Source organism: Rhododendron vialii, chromosome 9a, assembly GCF_030253575.1.
Source record: "Rhododendron vialii isolate Sample 1 chromosome 9a, ASM3025357v1".
Taxonomy (NCBI): Eukaryota; Viridiplantae; Streptophyta; class Magnoliopsida; order Ericales; family Ericaceae; genus Rhododendron; species Rhododendron vialii.
The window spans coordinates 5,777,676-5,797,909 of record NC_080565.1 but is presented as its reverse complement, the minus strand read 5'-3'; the positions used below and the strand labels follow the sequence as shown (position 1 = coordinate 5,797,909).

Below are 20,234 nucleotides of genomic sequence, written 5' to 3'. Positions count from 1 at the left end.
ACTAATCTGGTTTATTTTAGAAGTTAAAGCCTCTAAAGCGTTTTCTTCTTGGAGCTTATCTATTCTAGTGGATAACTGGTCTATCTTTTCTGATGTTTCTGCTAATCTATGGCTAAGACTAATTAAAAGTTCTATGATAGTATTATTTTGCTTAATGACAACCTCATCTGTTTTTCCTGTTGGTTTGAAACTAGACAATCCGATAGGATCTGGTTGAATTTTTCCTGAATTTTCTAATGCTATTCTATAAAATAAACTATCACGACTATTCTCCATTTGATAATTTCTTTACTTCTTCCAAAAGAATCTCCATTTTCTGAAGTTTCTCGTCAATTTCTCTTCTGATTTCAACTGAATTCTGTTTTATTCTATCTACTTCAACTCTGAGGTCTTTAACTAAATTTCTGATTTCTGTCTCAATATCCTTTGGCTGAGTAGTATCTAATTTACTGGTTAAATCTATTATATCCTGCTTGCAAGGCAATTTTTCTGATATAACTAGCTGTTTTTCTTCTAATTTATTTATTCTTCTTAATATTTCTGAATGTAAATCTTTAAAGTAATCTAAATTTTCTAATTTCTTGTGAATCTCTGATTTACTAATTTTTTCTAAAATCTGGGTGGTTTGGTCAAGAGATTTTTTCGAAAACTCTTCAAACTGATTTCTAGTTATTATATTCTTTTTAAATTCTAAACTGATTTTCTTATCTAAACCACAACTGAGCTGTTCTATTAACTGAAAACCTGTTTTGATCTGAATATACTGTCTAGACTGTTGAGATCTGATTTCACTTAAACTAGGACTAAAAGCTTTTAAAAGTTCATCAATCATAAAACTAAACTAATCGATAATAAAAAAAAAAAAAATCTTACTAAAACTAAACAATAATAATAATCTGGCTACTTGAATTAACAAATAGTACTGTAGGCTCTGATACCAATTTTTGGGGCGGTACTGTGTAAAATAAATGCGGAATAAATGCGGAATAAATTGCGGTTAAAATTCAAGACACAGAATAACCTAAAGGGTCCTAACTGTGAATATCTAAGAATTCTGGAGAATTGTTTCTAAGGTACTGTTATTAGTTTTAAAGTTATCGGAAATGTTGGTCCATAATGTAATTATTACTCTACTTTACACGTAAGGTCAGGATGAGTATCGGGTTTCTGGTCATTACTGATAGCATTTCTGTTGCTCGTGGGGCACAATCTCATCACCGGGGACACATGGATCAGATCAATAGTCATCCAATAGCTGAACAGAAACTCTTGCTATAAGAATGAGGAAATGGCTCGCCATGTTTCACGCCCCTCTTTGTTCAGTTCACACAACCCAACCTTCGGAGAGCTGCATTACTCCATTTTCTACGTCTTTCTTTCTTTCTTGTTATCCCCTTTTGCGCTTTCTCTCTCCTTGCTACTGCTGCTGCCGACGGCTGCTACGCCAACTGAGTGAGTGACGATGCCGACAATCGCTTTCCCGTTGGTACTACTCTCTAGCTACCGATCGATCAGCCCAACTGATAATCTGCTACGCCACCAAAAATGTCGCCCAAAACTGTTGAGTTCAAAATTCCGACTTCAATGCCAACCTAAGGTAATATTTCTGGTCATTTCAATATTTCACCCCAACACTTGCCGTTATAGCTCGTTGATGAGAAAGTGAGAGATACAATAGGGGAGTCATTCGCCTTTCAAAAAAAAGAAAAGAAATGGGAGTCAGTACTCATCAAATATCATCATTTTTGGTGGAATTGGCTGAGAAAGGGAAATAGCCAATCGAAACATGTTTTTTTTTTCCTCTCCATTTCTCACCCAAATGTTCAATCCTAACGTGAAATTACAAGAAATCATTACCCTTTCATTTCTTTTAGTATCTAACTCCTTTATCCAAAGGGGGCTGGTAGTTCATATTACTACCTGTCCCATATTACTTGTCTTGTATGGAAGAATTCAACTTTTTAATGTATTTCTCCTTACAAAATTTGATTAGATTTTCAATGTTTGTTACACCTTGTTCTTTTCGTTAGAAAAAAACTACTTTTAAGCACTTTTGAAGGTTATATTGTGGAAACTTATACACGTTTTGCTACTTTTTTTTAAAGAGGACAAACATTTTGGGACGTTTCAATATGAATACTAGACAAGCAAATATGAGACGGAAGGAGTCTAGCAACTCATGTTATAGTAAATGCAGTTGTTAATGTTTTTTTTTTATTAGGACTAGTTTTAAATAACTTTTGTGACTCAGCTTCAAATATTTGATGACACCATTGGTGTTCTCCCTTTTGGCAATTTGATTTTCCTTTGGTATTTGACTTTATCATGTACCCATCCATATACGTGTACACACGTAATGAACCTTTGTGATCTAAGTTACAAATCATTATTTTGTTTAGTTGTAAAAGTTCATACCATATTCCAAATGGTACAGACTTCGGCTATGTTTATTTAGATGTTAGCATATATTTTTCTGTAAAATGTTTTACTTATTTTTAAGTGTTCGGTTATATAAAATATGAGTAAAATATTTTACTTGTAAAATCTTTTCCAGATTGGTTCGAAGAAAACAACTTATTTTACAGAAGTGCTGCAAACACAATATTTACAGCATAAGAATGAAAACTTGTCACGTCGGCAAAATGTGAGCACACCAAAATTTTCCAAAGGCACCCGCATATATCTCCTTTTCAAAAAACTCGTCTCCCTCCCTCTCTCTCTCTCTCTCTCTCTCTCTCTCTCTCACACCCTAATCAAGCGTCAAATCAAGCGTCAAGTTCGCCAGCGACGGCGACGACGTCGACCCGCATTGGCGAATCTGGCACCAAATTAACGCTCACTCCACCACCCCCACGTCCTCCTTCCCCCCCCTCCGCGTCCTTCCCCGCCGCCGTCATTGGAGTCGAGTTGAAGTTCGCCAAACGTCCTCGTCGTCCAACCCTAACAAGCAATTAACCACTCGGGGAACCCCCTATCCGACGACGACCCATTCATCGCGTTCACGAACCAGTCCTCGGATTTCTTTGAGACTTGCATTAAGGACCCAATCGGGTCCGGATTCGACGGGAACAGGAACAGACGGATACGGGAGGACTTTAACGGCAGAGTTGGAGTTCAACAACCGGTCGTACTCCTCGATCATGTTGTCGAGATCTTCGTCGGTGGTAACGGAGATTAAAGAGTCTAGGTCTTCGTTTGGGAGTTGGTATTTGGGAGTGAAGGGCTTGCCGCTGGGGAGGGTCCGACGGAACAGCGGGAAGAGAGAAGGTGGTGGCCGGCGGTGGTTGTTCGTTTGGTAAGGGTCGGAGAGAAGAGAGAGAAAGGGCGAGAGATTTCGTCTCAAGTAGAGATGCTTTCGGGATTTCCGAAATCCGAAGAGCCTCCGCCAGAAACCCACTCGAAAGAACACTCGCGTTGGCCGTTTCGTTGCTGTTCTAACTCACAAAACTTGTCGAGCAAAATTAATTCCTAAGTTACAGTTCTATTGCCGCTCCATAATAAAGAAGTTAAAATTCTATTTTATAGTTGTCACCTTCGCAGAAGACTTGAGAGAGTATGTAGGGTTCCCTAGGCACACATCTGCATGTTCTCTTGAAGACAATAATTTCTTCCTTTGGATTTGGGATCCGGATCCTCTGAGCAGTGCTGTTTATCCTGTATCGTATTGGCCGGTACCGGAAATAAAATGGTATACATACCTTGGTGTGTTTTGTACTGCCCTAAATACCAACCGGTGCCGATTGATACAGGGCATGTATCGGAATCCCGACCGGTAAAAAAAAATTGTGTATTTTTTAGCTCTTGCTAAAAGAGACTTGAATTTTCAGATAGTTTAACAGAACTTGGAGTTGTTAATCATCTTAAATTGTTATTAGGACTAATGTTTTTTTTGAACGGCACTTATTAGGACTAATGTTAAGGTCTATAAAAGTGTTGCGAGATTTTTTTTTAATTTCTCTACTTTAAGTTTTTAGGTTATTTGAAAATACATAAATTATATAAAAATATATGTTGCTGTCAATCCGGAACGGTACCGGGGAACACACCGGTATTGGTGGTGCATTCCGTTAGTAGGCTTGCCGGTACGTGATTGACAACTTTGGAATCTATGCACAACATTTACAAAGAAGAGGAAGCAAAGACACCACGGACCACGGTGCACATTCCAAATGCTGCAAATCTTCCTGTTCTGCTTGGCCTTCGCATTAAATCTTTCCTCCTTGTAAGGCTGAATGAAGCATTCCCATGTTTTAAATATTTGTGTCGTTTTATACATACTATTTGGTTGAGCTGAAACCAGTGAACATAATTTCGTTTCCCATTCTTTGATTTCATGTTGAACATGAAGCTGTTACAAGGGACTGAGATATAAACCTATGTGTTCACATTCCTTTGCAGACAGAGGAAATGCAGATTAGAAGGTGTTCACCTTTTCTGGAGAGTGTATTTCTATCAAGTGGTGGTGTCGCGGCCTCTCATGAATGGAAAACAGTTCCGGACATTTGGAGGTCTTCAGCAGAAAAATTTGGTGATCGGGTAGCAGTGGTGGATCCATATCACGACCCTCCTTCGACTATGACTTATAAACAGGTCTTTTTGACTTAATATGTTTCTTTGTATGTGTATATAAGGTCTATCAGAAAGCTTTTATCCGTAGCCTATTACCACTCACTAGATAATCTAATCCTTAAATGAATTCATCTGTAGACTGATGGAAAACCTGATAGATTAATTTCTGTTTCTCCTTAAGATTCTCATGATTGTTTTCATATGATCATTCCATTGACGAACCTAGGATTATTCAACTCAATTGCATTTCTTTGAGTTTTGGGCTAATGCATAAGACACTCAACTTGGTGAACATCAACTTCCATAGTGAAAATGCTTTTCAGCAGCCCCCTTCTTCGTTCTTTCACCAGTGTAAGCGTGTAATTAACAAAAACTTATGGATATACAATGAGGCTCGATAAAAGAAAGAGCAAGCTCCCGCAAAGCCCGAGAGGCTACTCGATTAAGACAAGGAAAACAAACTTGAGAAGATGGAATTCAACACAGCTTACTATTTCTTAGAAAACTTTTGGGTGGACTTCTTGGGCTTCATAATTAGAGATGGAAAAAGTGTTTGGGGTGTTAAAATAACCCTAATACATATAATACTTATTTGTATATAGTGGGAATGCAAGATACAAAATTACTCAAATACCCTTTACTCACTACTACTTAGTATTTCATATACTCCTAACAGGCTTAGTAGAGAAGTTAGCATTTTTCTCTAGCAAGCTTAAAATGTTCAACTTTTTGTAAGGGCTTCTTCATGTTGTTACTTCTTAAAGCCAGGGCCTTCCATTGGCCATCAAATCACCGCTCAAGAGGCCTTGGAAGCCCTCTAGGATGTCCAGATCAACTCATAGGTAGCTCTGGACCATCTTTGGATGTTGGAGAGTTAGGCTACCCACCATTTACCACCTTCTGCCCACCTTTGGAGGAGGGGCCTCAATCACCCCTCCCTTGAAGGAGGGATATGGCACAACTACCTCTTTCACCATTACCCAGACTTTCAATTGGCAATGAGTGGAGAGACCGCCTAGGCTCATATACTAGTTTTGGAGGAGATACAACGGTGGACTTATGGCACAAACAAGGGGGAACAAATCCTCCGAAACCCTAGCTTTGATACCATGTTAAAGCATCCTACTCAAAAGCAATTGGCAATGAGTGGAGAGGCCTCTCAGGCTCATATACTAGTTTTGGAGGAGATAATTAACCGATGTGGGACAAACTTCAATAACCACTCCCCTCACTATGGTAGCCACGATTGTGGGTACACACAAACAATCACAACTCATGCCTTAGGGACACATGATGCAATCGCTCAAAATAGTGTTGAGGGGTGGAGAAAATTGAAGCTCCTCCTGAGTGGAGTCTTCTATTTCTGCAATGAAGAGTTGGTTTTTGGTCATTCTTTAAAGTTGGGTCCTGGGTTCTGTAGCTTGGAGAGCCTTTTTTTTTGGCCTATGTCTACTCCGGTTTTGTTCTTCCTAGAGTTGTAGCTTGTCTTGCACGTTCCTTGTGTGTATGGGGCTCATCCCCTTGATTTTAAAAAAACATAGTTAATCGTGCTTATCAAGGGAAGGACAACCTTGTAGAACATGGTGTATGCTAATATCATTCATGTTCTGAAGCGTTGTATACCTAACCAATATAATTCTGTGTTAGGACATATATTTTTATGGTCAACTTATCTATAGATGTTTGACTTGATCTAGATGTTGCCCTCTATTCATGTTACCCAGACTTGGCAGATTATCTGTTTGGTTGTCCATGTGACTTTAGTTCGTTATACTTTCAAAAAGAAACAAACTAATGTTTTTTTTTTTTTTTTGTTGCATATCATACACCTGAAATCCATTTTCGCTTGCGAACTTGCAGCTTGAGCAGGATATATTGGATTTCTCGGAAGGTCTTAGAGTTATAGGAGTAAAGCCAGCTGAAAAACTAGCACTTTTTGCTGATAACTCTTGCCGGTGGCTTGTTGCTGATCAAGGTATGCAGGAGTTTAGTATATTGTAGGCACCCAATATGGCTACCTAGATTATCTAAGCCCCACCTTGGGCAACCCCGATGATGGAGCTAGTTACACATGTCTTAAGGCAAGGTTTAGGCAGAACAGAAACAAAAATGATATAAGTACTGACCGGGGGAGGGAAATCGTACCGATGGCCGCCAGCGGGCGGTCTCCGGCCACCGGAAGGCCGATCCGAGCCGTCTAAAAATTCTAAGAAAAAAAACCAATGGGGCCCTCGCGGGAATCAACAGCATCCGAGGTGTGTAGGATGCTTGATCCGAGCACCCCTTTTTCGTGTATATATGTATAACGTCGGTACGATATCCCTCCCCCCCCCCCCCCCCCAGTCCGTACGATATAGCATAACTCGAGAGAAATATGATGAGGATAATCTTAGGTGTTAAGGAGTGAGCCTGGAACCATTAGGAATCATTTTTTGAGCACTGAAAAATAGAGAGAACCTTGCTACTCAAATTAAAAAAAAAAACAGAGAGAACCCGCGGCCGCACTTTCATTCAGGTTGCGTCATCTTTTATAGGGGCGGCGCCAATTGAGCCAAGGTGGTTACTTGAAACCACACAACACACACACACACACCTCCCCCCCCCAAAAAAAAATAAAAATAAAAATAAATAAATAAATAAATAAAATTAAAAAATTAAGAATATATGTGATTTTTTTTGTTTAATTAGTGTACCCTTTCTTGAATACCTTATTTGAATACCCAACCCAAAAAGTCAGCCCGCAAATCAAACTAATGTAGTAAAGAGCAATCTGTGCGCTAGTTAAAAAAGAGAGAGCAATGTGTGTAATTGAATGGTAGATTAGTGGATGAATGATTGCTTGGTTACTTATATTGTGATTTTTTTGACACTGTTGATAATGAGGCTTTATGCAATGGTTTCAAAATATGAAAACTCGTCAAAGGGCAATTGTAATATCCCACTTCCTCCATCCCAAAAAGTTAGCTCACTCCATAAAGATGTGTAATTTGCAGATAAAAAATAAAGAATTCCATACATAATTTTTCAAGTATCTTTGCACAAGATTTAATAATTTAGTTTTGTGCAAAAAAATTCAAAATATTGTAAACACAAGTACTTTATTTTATGATCCATTACACATCTTTTCTTAGTGGACAACCCTTTGGTTGGGTGAAGAGGGGTGCCTAACAATATGAAGGGAAGGCGTTAGGCACCCTCTTCACATCTTTTCTTAGTGGACAACCCTTTGGTTGGGTGAAGAGGGGTGCCTAACAATATGAAGGGAAGGCGTTAGGCACCCTCTTCGCCCAACCAAGGATTCTTAGGAATTAGGATTCTAGAAGGTTTCCTACACGGCCGTAGCACACGTGGCGAAATGATCACTAGCAGCTCCAGAAATTCTAGGAATGGTGTTCAGAAATCTCTATTACCTCTAAAAACCACGACTATATACAAGCTAAATTTATCGCAATGTGTGTGGAAGTGCGAAGCTTGCTTGAACAAATCTTGTGCAATGATGATGATTATCCACGACCCGAAAGGGCCCATGGGTATCGAGTTTGGGGTTTTACCCTTCTTTCTTCTGCTAGGCTCCATTGGCATATATTCTTACTGCCATCTTGAATAGTAAATTGATTCTGAATGTATATCCAATGACTCAATTTTCTGGTTTATTTGTAAGTCCTTTCTGAACATACACTGCGTCTATTGGAAATCATGTGAACATAATCTTCTTGGATGTGTAAATTTACATGAACAACAGTACATTAAAAAAATTTACATCTGTGCATTTTGGTATCGTTTCAGATGGTTATATCATTTTTGGCTTTAGGTATTATGGCCACTGGAGCAATCAATGTGGTGAGGGGGTCAAGGTCCTCCGATGAAGAGCTTTTGCAGATATATAATCATTCTGATAGGTCAGTTGTACTTTTAAGATGTATGTTCTTCAGCTTTGTTCTAGCAGAGTTCTCTTGTAATAATAAGTGTTCCATAAGGTTGATATTGTCTTGTATAATTACGTGCTTTTGATGCATAACACAATCATTAGTATCATACAAGTCCAGGTCTCTATACGTGTCTCTGGGTAATGTTCTGTTGTTGATTGCAAAGCTTATGTGCAAATAATTGCTGTCTGCTGGCATGTTAAATACCTTCCAATTATCTGATTTTTTATGATGTCAATATGATGTTCTAGTCTATAGAGCACGGATATGGATACAAATGTGGAATACGAGTGTGATATGATATGAATATGGGGATACTGAAAAACCTAAAATAAAAAGGATACGGGTACGACAATGGTTCATTTGTAGATAATTAGTGTTATTATTCTTTCAATGCATAAAAATATTGGATATTTATCTTCTTTTTCCGTAAGTAATTTCTCTTCGTCTTAGCATGCATAAAACTGAAATCCTCCACCCCTCGCCGCCGCAACTTTAACTCACCCTCTCTTCGTTGCCTTCACTGCATTCCCCCTTGCCTTCGACCTCCCATCGCCATCACCTCGCCGCACCCGCGTCTTTCACTACCTTCTACCACCTCCGCCTTAATTTGGAATTGGCGAGGAGACGGCCGATCTCCCAGGCATAAATCCAAATTGCTTCTATACCATTGTGAGATATATTTTGGGCCAACATTGTTAACTTTAGAAATCTTTTAGTTTTGGTTATGCCATTGGAGACACTCTTATCACTGTGTTTTGGATGGAATCATTTGTATTTGCCATTGGGCTTGATTGAATGTGAACCATTTTCTTTTGATTAAAAAAAGTAGGGGAAACCACAGTCTAATATTACTTAAAAGTACATCAATACAAGATATATATAGTAGATAAGCTTGATTTTATAAACCAAACCAAGTCAAACCAAACCGAGCCTTATGTCCTAATCAATTGGGGTAGGCTACATAAATCTTTTTTCTTCATTGAGCTCTATCAAGGGCCACTTGTTCACTCAAACCCATTAGATTCATATCTTTGTGCACAACATCTAATGTCAATTTGGGTCTTCCCCTCCCCATAGCATTGTTACCCAAAGCTATTCTATCCGCTCTCTTAACTACTGCATCTCCAGGTCTACGTTAGACATGCCCAAACCACCTTAGCCTATTTTCTCTCAACTTCTCCTCTATAGGTGCTACACCTACCATCACCGTTTCATTTCTAATCCTGTCTCATCTAGTCTTACCACACATCCACCTCAACATTTTCATTTCCGCTATACTCATCTTGCTTACATGTTGTTTCTTAATAGGCCAACATTCTGTCCCGTAATTCAGTAAAATAGCTCCAATAGGAGATTCTAAGCCAAGAATAAGAAAGAAAAGCTACCGAGTAGGAGAAACCACTCCCGCTTCCTTGTTGCCCCGGTTTGTCCAACTATGGGACATTCTCCAGTTGCTAGAGTCTATTCTTCTCGTTGTTTCCATTCCCTTAGAGGAGTGCTAAAGATCTTTCCACTCTTATCAAAAGGATTCTGTTGCGAGACTCTAGATAGAGGGGGAGGTGTGATTTCTTCCTTTTGTTGTTCCTTTCATGTCCCAAAATGAAAACCGATTTACAGCAATAATAGCTTAACCAGGAGTTGAATGGTATTTCTAGCAATCAATGTCGTTTTGAATATGTTGATTGCTTCGTTTTGAATATGTTGATTGCTTGGGAATTTGTAATGTTAAATTGCTGGAATGATAACCATTTTCTCTTTGTTTAAAATTAGTGATTTTCATTTTGCTCTCTCTTTCTATATACATCCCTCATGGAATTATGGTATTTAAACTGTTCCTTCTTATTATCAGTGTTGCACTTGTTGTGGATAATCCTGAACTCTTCAACCGGATTGCAGAAACTCTCTCTTCTCAGGCTGCTATGAGATTTGTTATATTAGTTTGGGGTGATAAATCGTGCTTTACTACTGAAGTGCCGGGGGGATTGCCTGTCTACAATTACAAGGATATGATAGACTTGGGACATGAAAGTCGTATGCATTTGCTTGATTCTCATGATGCTCGTAAGTCGTAAGTTAATCTAGAGTGATCTGATACAATGCAAAGTCCCTGGCAATAGCGCCAAAAACTTGTTGTGAAAGTGTAAGTGTTTACTTGCTAGCTTGCGAATCTATTGGAGTAAAGATATTGCAAGAATGAGGTCGAACCAAAGGACTGAAATGTGGTTGAATAACTTAGTCAATCTAAATTAAAATTCCTAATCTAGTTCAACAAATTTTTGGATGGATGTGAAATTAAATTCACAAGTAAACATTTAAAATTTCACGATGCACCATGGATTTGTCTTGAGGTAGTGACCTAAACAGCAACAAATCATTCGCTGATTAAACAAGACTTTGTGTGCTTCCATTATCGTATGTTAATCCCTTAAAGTTTTGTTGAAAATGGGAGGGAGATTTATATCCAACTGGGTTGAACTATACTGCTACCTTTGGCAAGTTCATCAAATGTTTCCTTGCCTTAGTTGAATATGATCATTTTTTGAGAATAGTTGAATGTGATCATTGAATATCAAGAAAGCGGAGTCATACACCCACCCAGAGATGATGCCGAAGCCAACTCAACCACCGTTTGTTTTTTTGAAGAGGAACCACTGTTTAAAATGACTGATTGTGTATCTCCTTTATGTTCGTAAAAAATGGGTGTCCACTGTTTAAAATGACCGACTGTGTACCACTTTTATTTGTTGTTAATGTATTGAACTTCAGTTGTCATATTTGGTTCTCTTTCCTTAGGCCACAACTCCTTATGTCTAAGTTAACCGTTTTGATAGTTAGGAATGACGTTCAGAAGTCATCTTGCATACATTTAGCTTCCAAGTTTTCTGGTAGTTTGTTGCCTGGCTTTCTTATAAATTTGAATCTTTTCAAACTTTCCCAGCATGTTTTCGAAGATTCTTTTATCTTGTTATTCTGATGGCATTGGCTGGTTTCTGAACTAATATTGAAGATATGCGATTTTCAGTATTTCTTCAATAACTTGAGTACCTGCTACTTCGATTATGTGAGGGACTTTGTTATTTTTTTTGACAGGCAGGGACTTTGTTGTTATTGTATGAGAAGACTGCCGCATTAGCGTACACTTTCTTTCCATTTTTGCAGGAATAGTTGGTTTTCGTAAACTTATGACAGTGACATATCAGGGCGGGTGTAGCGTTCAGTGTTTTATTCTCTCATCATTTGCCTTTGTCTCAACAAGTGCTATGGAACTTCTCTGACTAAGTAGCTTAATTTCAGGGCAGCACTATATTTATGAAGCAATCAGCTCTGATGATGTTGCAACAATCTTGTATACTAGTGCAACTACTGGCAACCCAAAAGGTGTTATGCTCACACATAAGAATCTGTTGCACCAGGTCTGAGTGTTTCTTATGTCTTAAAATTTGCATAGAGTGTTTTGGGGCAGGATATGGGGTGTCGGGGAAGTTGTGGAGTTGTATCTGACATTTTTGCTTGAGGTTTGTCTTGTTGAGCAAGTCTCCAACGTAACTTTAGTAAAGTAGAGGCTGAAACTGTTTGTTTTGCCTTGTTGCACCATGGAAAAGCATCTAAGTTTTTCCTCAGAAGAACAAATTTTGTAATCCTATTAGTGCTCTATTACACATCCATTGAAAAAGAAGCTGAAGCTTTCTTGATTATGCTTTCTTCTCACTTGTTTGGGTTATCTAGTCTGAGCACAATGCAGGGTAGTTTAGGACATTGATTCTTTCTGAAATAGAGTGTCTTCCATCATCCTTTTTGGACACAGGATGTTAACTTGTATGGTACAAGAGTTACACATACATTTCAATATTTCATGCATGGTACGAGGGTTTTATCTTATGCAAAGTTTGCAGTAAACCTGAATACCAATTTTGTTTCGTGGGTGAATGTCTAACTAAAAATTTCGAACATATCCCATACTCTTGCCCAAGTGTCAAGTGTCCCTCACAAGTACCTCAAAGTTTGAAGAGTCTTTGTAAATTAGTTTAAACCATGCTAATTGTCTCACTAGTTAATACTGCTTCTCCTTTGAGAAATGAAAATGCAGAGAAACATGAAAATGGAAGCATTTAGCTGATGACATAAATGGATGACTCTGTGGGTTGGCTTCTTTTTTAGGGATGTTTCCTACACTATACTGGCAAAATCGTTAATTAAATTTCAAGAGGGGAGAATGAAACCTCAAGTAAAACATCCTCCTGGCTAGAAAAAGCAAGACAATACGAAGTTGCAGGAAGATGAATAGCCGACAACCCAACTTTGCCATACTTTACTCCAACATAGCGTCACCTGTCAGTTTTTGTGCTAGTGTTACCTAAGTCATTGGGACGGATATTTCCTGCTGTCATGATATTGATCTTATTCTGTTTGTGTATGGGTTATTTCTATTTATAAGTTGTTCTCCTCTAGCTTTCCATTCTCGGGTGGTTTTCTGCTTATTTATTCGCCATTCGTCTTGCTCTTGTTAAAAACACATTCTTTGGGCTTATTTTTTCTGATGTTCTGCTATCTTTTCCTGTTTCTAGATAAATAATTTATGGGACATTGTACCAGCAAAACCTGGAGATAGATTCTTGAGCATTCTTCCAACTTGGCATGCATATGAACGAGCAAGCGAATATTTTATCTTCTCAAATGGAGTAGAGCAAGTATACACAACAGTGAAATACTTGAAGGTACACGTCTTCTAGTTTATTCTCCTTGTCAAGGTGTTTTGCTTACAATGCATGTTGATCCTTTTCCCTGTTATCTTGCAAGTAAACCTAAATAACTTACTCTAGCCTTTGCTTGATCAAAAAAATTAAGCCCTCAGCTTGGTTGTGGTTGTCTTTCAATGCAACAGAATGAAACTTGTTATTTGTTTCTTAGGCCAATGTCTTAGTTGTATCTTCTTATGATGTAACCTGGAATCCAAGCCACACTAAACCGCACAAAACTGAAAGTAGCACACAAACAGCTTATTTCAACAGAAACTGCAGCTATTTTCTTTCGTTAAAAGCACTCTCAAATTACTTATGGAAAGGATAGATAGAGGAGGAAGAAAGGGGAGAAACCTAGTGTAATCTAAGGCCTTGAGACTACAAGGAGAAGAGGGACAAAGGGGGAAAACCGTAGAACTATTTTTATAGAGAAAGAGAGAAAGGAGGGGGATAGGGGAAGGGAAACATGGAGCCACAGCCCCAAACAAAGGCTAAGGTTTTCTCACTTCTTGGCCTCTCCTACAAATGACAAACGTAAGTCTTATATATAGATCCCACAATCCCTAAAGTGTACATTTATAAAACTAACCCTACTGCTAAAATAAAATGATAAACCAGCCATGATCCTTTTCTTGCATATCATATTTCATCATCTTACCACTGCAGTTATTTCTTTGTAGGAAGATTTGCGGCGGTACCAACCTAATTACCTGGTTTCTGTTCCTGTGATACTTGAAACACTTTACAAGTGCGTATTTTTCCTGCAGAATTATTGTATCAATATTGTGAATTTGCCTACAGTAATCTTAGATGGTATAGCTACCACAAGTGTAAATTGAAGTATTTCAAAAGCTGCTGGGGGTTGCCACTTTTCTGTCCGTTGTAGGACAAACTTCAACAGAAGCCTTTAGCTTAAGGGTTCCATCTTATAGCACCTATTATTCTCTTTGTTACTGGCAGCGGCTTAATGCTAATCGTTGCTGCTCTAATCTGGGAATCTTTATTAGTTATCTCTTAGATCCCAAGAATACAGTCATTTCCTGTCTGTTTCTTTTCTAAAAGCTTTTCTCTTCCTGTCTGTAGTCCCCTAGATACGTATTGTTTCTCTTGAACCCTTTATCGATGTTCTCTTCTTTGTTTGATGGAAGAACAGTTCTCACATCATCTCTCTTTATGATTTGATGGAATCTTGATCTGATTTTTTACTACTGCTTAATTTCCTTATAATCTTCTTGCATTCAGTTCTTCTGTGACTCCTTTAATTGTTTGCGTATTGCAGTGGTATCCAAAAGCAGATTTCTACGAGCTCCACTGCTCGCAAGCTTGTTGCACTTCTCCTGATAAGTATTAGTTTGGCATACATGGACATCAAGCGCATATATGAGGTTCGCACTTCCGGCTTGTCTATTTTTATGGTGTGATTTTTTTTTTTTTAATCTTTCCATTATATCCTGTTCTGTGAGCCATCAATGTGACACTCGTTTTCTTTTTGCTGACTGATCTGGTTTGGGATAAAGATACGTTCCTGTATTGCTTAATGGATTTGGCTGGTTTGCAGGGAAAATTTCTAACAAAATGCCAGAAGCAGTGTTCGTTCCCAGTCGCAGCATTTGACTGGTTATGGGCGAGAACAGTTTCTCTTGTACTATGGCCATTACATATGTTGGCCAGAAAACTTGTTTATAATAAAATTCACACTGCAATTGGAATATCAAAGGTATTGTTTTAAACGTTTGATGTTGAGTTAGAGCTTTATCTCTTCCTTTTTGTTGTCCCTTGCATTATTTAAGCTGGCTGATGTGGAAGGATCTATATATCAATATTCCACAACAACCAGGACTTCAAATTTGTGTGATCTCCAGAACATTTTTTCCCTTCTAATATTTGTAAGTAATCTTCCAAAGTTCTGGATCTGGAATTACCATAAATTCTGCTAAGGAGGCAAGGAGAATTTCCTAATATTCTGTTTCCTTAGTAGTATACCTCTGAGGTCTACAAAGCTTTTGTCTGTGTGCGTGCGCATGTGCCTGCGAGTGCGTATGCATGTGCCTGCGAGTGCGTATGCATGTGCATAAAGAAGTAAGTTGTTAGTTGACAAGAAGATGGTAGTAAAGTCTTTCGTGACTTCTACAGGCTGCCATAAGTGGAGGTGGTAGTTTGCCTTCCCATGTTGACAGGTTCTTTGAGGTTAGATGTTTTTGTTTCTTCTTCTGGATAAAGCACGGTGATATGCGAAGTGATCACTTCTTACTTTGTTTCTTTTTTCTTATGTAAAATTTTGTACTGACAGGCAATAGGTGTGAAAGTGCAGAATGGATACGGGTTGACAGAGTCGTCTCCTGTTGCAGCTTGTCGAATTCGTTCATGTAATGTAAGAACCAAACTTTATTCCTTCTTCATGCGAGGATTGTTTGTTTCCCGTTTTCACTCTACTACATAAATGTTTAATCTCTCCATTTGCATCTCAATGTGCAAGATTACTTGCACATAAGGGAGGGTGTTCAGTGGTTGAAATGTACTTGTTGGCCATTTCTAATGCCATTCCACTAATCTTAACATGTTTTTAGGATAATTGGTGAACTTATCTAACTCCATTCCACTTATCTTTCCTTTCTAATAGCATACATCATGGGGCATGTAATGACATTGTCACTGGTTTAACTTATGAAGGTTCTTGGCTCGGTCGGTCATCCAATTCGACATACAGAAATTAGAGTCGTCGATTTTGAAACAGGTGATGTTCTTCCTCCAGGTTCAAAGGGTATTGTAGAAATTAAGGGACCACAAGTAATGAAGGGTTACTACAAGGTAAAAACATTCACGTCCTAAAAATTCAGCTTCTGATCTATTGCACTATATTTTATAGGCTTGATTCATGTAGTTGATTGACTATTTTAGTATAAGATAATATATGGAAAAAAATTTGTCATTTCAGTGGTTATGTTATGCTATTTTTTAAAATATTTCCACATTCCCCTAATGGTAAGCAATTTTGGCAGACTAGAAACAATGAGCAAAATTTGCTAACCTTCTTTCCGCTGTTGTCCTGATGTACCTTTTCACTCTCCTTTTGTATGATGCTGATTACGAGACCTTTTCTTTTTCCTGCTGTGCTGCTGGACTAATACAAGTCACATAGCTTAAGTGTTCCACATAGTCCATTTAGGGTTTTGGTCTTGTTGACAACTTGGAAACACCAGGCAAGTATTAACCAAGTATACTACTACACAGGATATGTAAATTATAACAAGTGGCAACATATTGACTCTCAGTATTTTATCAGCAAGATATTATGCCTTTCGTGTACCGACTGACATATTATGCACCTGCAAGGGAGACTTGAATTATCAATTTTACTTTATTGAAGTTAGCTTGAGAACTTACATGTATGTTTCCAGGGTCTTAGTCTATGATTCTTCATTGTTATTTGGTTTGCAACATTGTTTTCTCGTCACTTTTTTTTTTTGAACGGGTGTTTTCTAGTTACTTGCTGTATAATTGGTATAGCATGTGTTTGAAAGATTATTCGCTTTTCTAATTTAAAAAAGAACCTAATTATGTGCTTATTGAATCAGAATGAATCGGCCACTAAACAAGTCTTAAATGAGGGTGGTTGGCTGAACACTGGTGATATTGGCTGGATTGCACCTTCCCATTCAGTAGGGCGAAGTCGCCGCTGCAGTGGCATGGTTGTTCTTGAAGGACGTGCCAAGGATACTATAGTTCTTTCAACAGGTAAACTATAGTTCTTTCAACAGGTAACCTAGATATATACCTGTTGCAAGATTTCTTCCAAAAGATTTCTCCTTCAATGGATCTATAGTCCTTCCAAAGATTTCTCCTATTGTCCGTTTTTGGCATACAGATTTTTTTTGCCTTTTCTGATTCATTACTTCTGTTATTTCGTCGAACAATCTTTTTCATGAGAAAGGACTTTAAAAAAAATTCAAAATTGTGAAGTTCTTGCCATGCACGGTTTCAAACCCTACCAAGATCTTCACCAACAGCAGTTGATATGCACTGAACTGTTAGAAGGTTTTGCTGTATTGTTTGTATGTATCATCCGTGTTGCTAATAGTGAAGAAAATATGGTGGTTTGAAATTGTAGAATTGTCGACTACATGCAATGATAACTTTTTCCGTATGATTATGGTTACTTGTCAAACAAAGAGGATTATATTATCATGTTTCGTTTGAATTATCCGCGATCTCCTAAACAAGAGGCTCATTTTTATAGAAACTATACAATGGCAACCTTTTGAGCAACTCTAGTCAGGCTCCTTCAAAATGGTTTGCCAGTCCAGCGTTTTTCAATTAACTTGTCTTTTGTTGTTGGAAAAAATAGGTGAAAATGTCGAGCCATCAGAGCTTGAGGAAGCTGCCATGAGAAGTACTTTAATTCAGCAGATAGTAGTTATTGGCCAGGTAAAATTTTATCATTTGGTGTGAATTGGGTTTTAGCTCCATTTTCCCTTTTACTGTACCCCTCTTGAGGTAGTGCATACCTTCTCATCTCTTTGGTAGTATTATGATAATCACTTGCAGGACCAACGTCGTCTTGGAGCTATAATTGTTCCGAACAAGGATGAGATTTTAGCTGCCGCAAAGATGCCAATTATAGGCGCAGATACCTCTGAACTTAGCAAAGAAAATATGACTGCTCTATTAAATGAAGAGCTAAGGAAATGGTACAACTTTCTTTCATGCTTTCGATAAGTCAGTGATCACATCTTATTTCCATATGAGCTTTTCCCACTTGTGAATTAGGGTCCATCTTTGGTGTTGCTTACATAAGGCCTCCAATTAGTAGTAGTTGTTGCTAAAATATCTTGCCTTTACTGATGGCCAAATGCAATGCCAAAGTTTAGGCCCCTCTTGTCCAGCTCTGTATACTGAGGCAACCTCATCCAAAAAAAAAAAATTGTGATTATCACCCAAGTTTTTTTTTGTTTTGTTTTTTTCTAAGTATCATCACTGAAGTTGTTAGTATGAGATCATTCCTTTAGATGCCGACTTAAATCAACAATACCAATAGAATGATCATAGTCGTCACCAAAGATAATGATATCATCAATGTAAACAATCAATACGAAGGATCCAATGCCGAAAACAACATTGCTTGGTGATGAAATGCATCAATGCAAGCACCTGTAGTTGTATTAAATATTTAAATGTATCTATTTTTTTTATGAGAAGACTATTTCAAACCATACAAAGTAGTATGCAAACGACATACAAGATGTCCAATGCCGAAAACAACATTGCTTGGTGTGTGATTCATTCCTTTTGAAGATGACCATGAAGTGAAGCATTCTTGATATGAAACTAATGCAAGGGCCATGAATGACTAACGTATAATTAAGAGACAGAAGGATCCAAACTGAGTTAAGACAAGCCATGAGAGAAGGTTTCCATTAAACCAACCTTAAAATGGTGGATGTTGATTGAAGGATAATAGGCTGGAACAGATTCTTGTTCTTACCTGCTCTGTAATATTCTTTTTCGCTAGGTTATCTATTCTTGCTCTTCTTCTTATCAATTTGGCCCCGAACTAGCTTGTTGTAGGTGGGCTCCATGCCGGCCCAGTTGTATGATATACAAATATAGTTGGCTGTGGTCGCATGGGAAGAGAAGAATTAAACACAATTTTGCTTTTTTTAGCATCTTCGAAATTGGTTTTCCCCTGGCCAGTGAGCCCCATAATTTTATCGTTGTGTCCATAATCTACTTATTTATGATGAATCACGTGCAGTATTCACCCGCTTTAAAAGCGGTCAATTACTCGCCACACTCTAATTGATCACTTCATTGGGGTCCACTACTTTTACAGGTCGTTTGCCTGACGGGCTATGTTTTAGGGGATATAATATATGGGCAGATATGATAGAAAGGGGATTAGTTATACCTCCCAACGTGGGTCCGGGATATTATGTTCGGCATATAGCGTATCCGCTTTTCATATACCGTTGGCAAATGGGTTGTTAATGTGTTCCACGGGCCATTCAAATTGGAGGCAAAATTCGTTCTCTTTTAAAGCGGGTGAACATAATTGCACTTAAACATGATGTTGAGTTTGAGATTGGTACCCATCTACTTTTTACACCACCCTAAGTATTGGCACCACTCACCAGAAGTAGTTCTCTTTAGACTTTATTTGATGCAGTTCTTTTTGATTCATTTATAATAAAGCTGGATGCACTGTTGTCTTGGTTAACAAGGTTATCACTTGCAACGGACTTTTCCCATTTTTATGCCCTGTGATCACCCCTTGATTTTTCTTTCATGCAGGACTTCGCAGTGCTCATTTCATATTGGTCCAATCCTTGTCATTGACGAACCTTTTACAGTTAATTTCTCACACTTTATACACATTCACATATCTTTCTGATCTAGTTTCATTCAACAAATCCCTTTCATGTGCAGATTGCTAATGGTTTAGTGACTCCAACTATGAAAATCCGGAGGGACAAAGTGGTTACTCAATACAAATTGCAAATACAGAATCTATTCAAATGATTCCCTTGTTGGAAGCCATCTTTAGTGTGGTTGTAGGCAGGAAAATACGATGACACATAGAAGGCTTGCCTTTCATCTGCCATTCCGAAAATGTTTTCTGTTTACAGTAGTTATCTGGGGCTCCTAAAGATGTTATGCATCCATCATTACAAGTTGAGTAGCTGTACACGCTGCGTATCAGAGGACGTTACCAATATATCATAACTATTTGAGTCATGCTGTTTGTATCCGTGTATGTCATAACTACTAGTGAAGCTCCCACCAATTTATTTATTTATTTTTTGTCTTCTGTTGAATGTTGCAATAAAATAGAGCATTATGTCTATGATTTGAGAACCAACCCCAAGCCAAGTCCCACATTTAGGCATAAGGTTGTGGGTCTGTTAGTGGTCAATGTAGTAAGAGTTGCATTTTACCTCTTCATATTTATTAATCACAAAAAGCTCTAACCATGTTTTTCTATCCTTATCATAGATCCATA

At 38.1% G+C, this 20,234-nt stretch overlaps 1 protein-coding gene across 8 annotated transcripts; it reads left to right on the top strand.

Moving 5' to 3' along the window:
• The first annotated feature begins 1,305 nt into the window (after positions 1 to 1,305).
• Positions 1,306 to 20,036, top strand: LOC131300913 (probable acyl-activating enzyme 16, chloroplastic). Of its 8 annotated transcripts, none has more exons than XM_058326936.1 (18): positions 1,306 to 1,597; positions 4,399 to 4,590; positions 6,430 to 6,544; positions 8,381 to 8,468; positions 10,348 to 10,559; positions 11,793 to 11,911; positions 13,064 to 13,213; positions 13,918 to 13,985; positions 14,517 to 14,622; positions 14,796 to 14,954; positions 15,371 to 15,424; positions 15,528 to 15,608; positions 15,908 to 16,045; positions 16,813 to 16,972; positions 17,583 to 17,662; positions 17,762 to 17,925; positions 19,526 to 19,583; positions 19,661 to 20,036. In XM_058326936.1, the coding sequence occupies exons 1-18, from the start codon at positions 1,463 to 1,465 to the stop codon at positions 19,751 to 19,753; spliced, it is 2,172 nt and encodes a 723-aa protein (XP_058182919.1). In that variant the 5' UTR covers positions 1,306 to 1,462; the 3' UTR covers positions 19,754 to 20,036. The 8 variants fall into 8 exon arrangements, 7 of the variants coding, with proteins under 7 accessions (XP_058182919.1, XP_058182920.1, XP_058182923.1 ...); XM_058326937.1 differs by having other exon boundaries at positions 1,448 to 1,597; positions 17,783 to 17,925; XM_058326939.1 differs by lacking the exon at positions 1,306 to 1,597 and adding an exon at positions 3,735 to 4,222.
• Positions 20,037 to 20,234: the final 198 nt, after the last annotated feature.

Bases quoted from the DNA above. Each gene is read 5' to 3' on its own strand.
- LOC131300913 (XM_058326936.1), top strand. From the start codon at position 1,463: ATGCCGACAATCGCTTTCCCGTTGGTACTACTCTCTAGCTACCGATCG. The intron at 4,591-6,429 runs GTCTTTTTGACT...GCGAACTTGCAG, and splicing joins CGACTATGACTTATAAACAG to CTTGAGCAGGATATATTGGA. The intron at 16,973-17,582 runs GTAAACTATAGT...TGGAAAAAATAG, and splicing joins TACTATAGTTCTTTCAACAG to GTGAAAATGTCGAGCCATCA.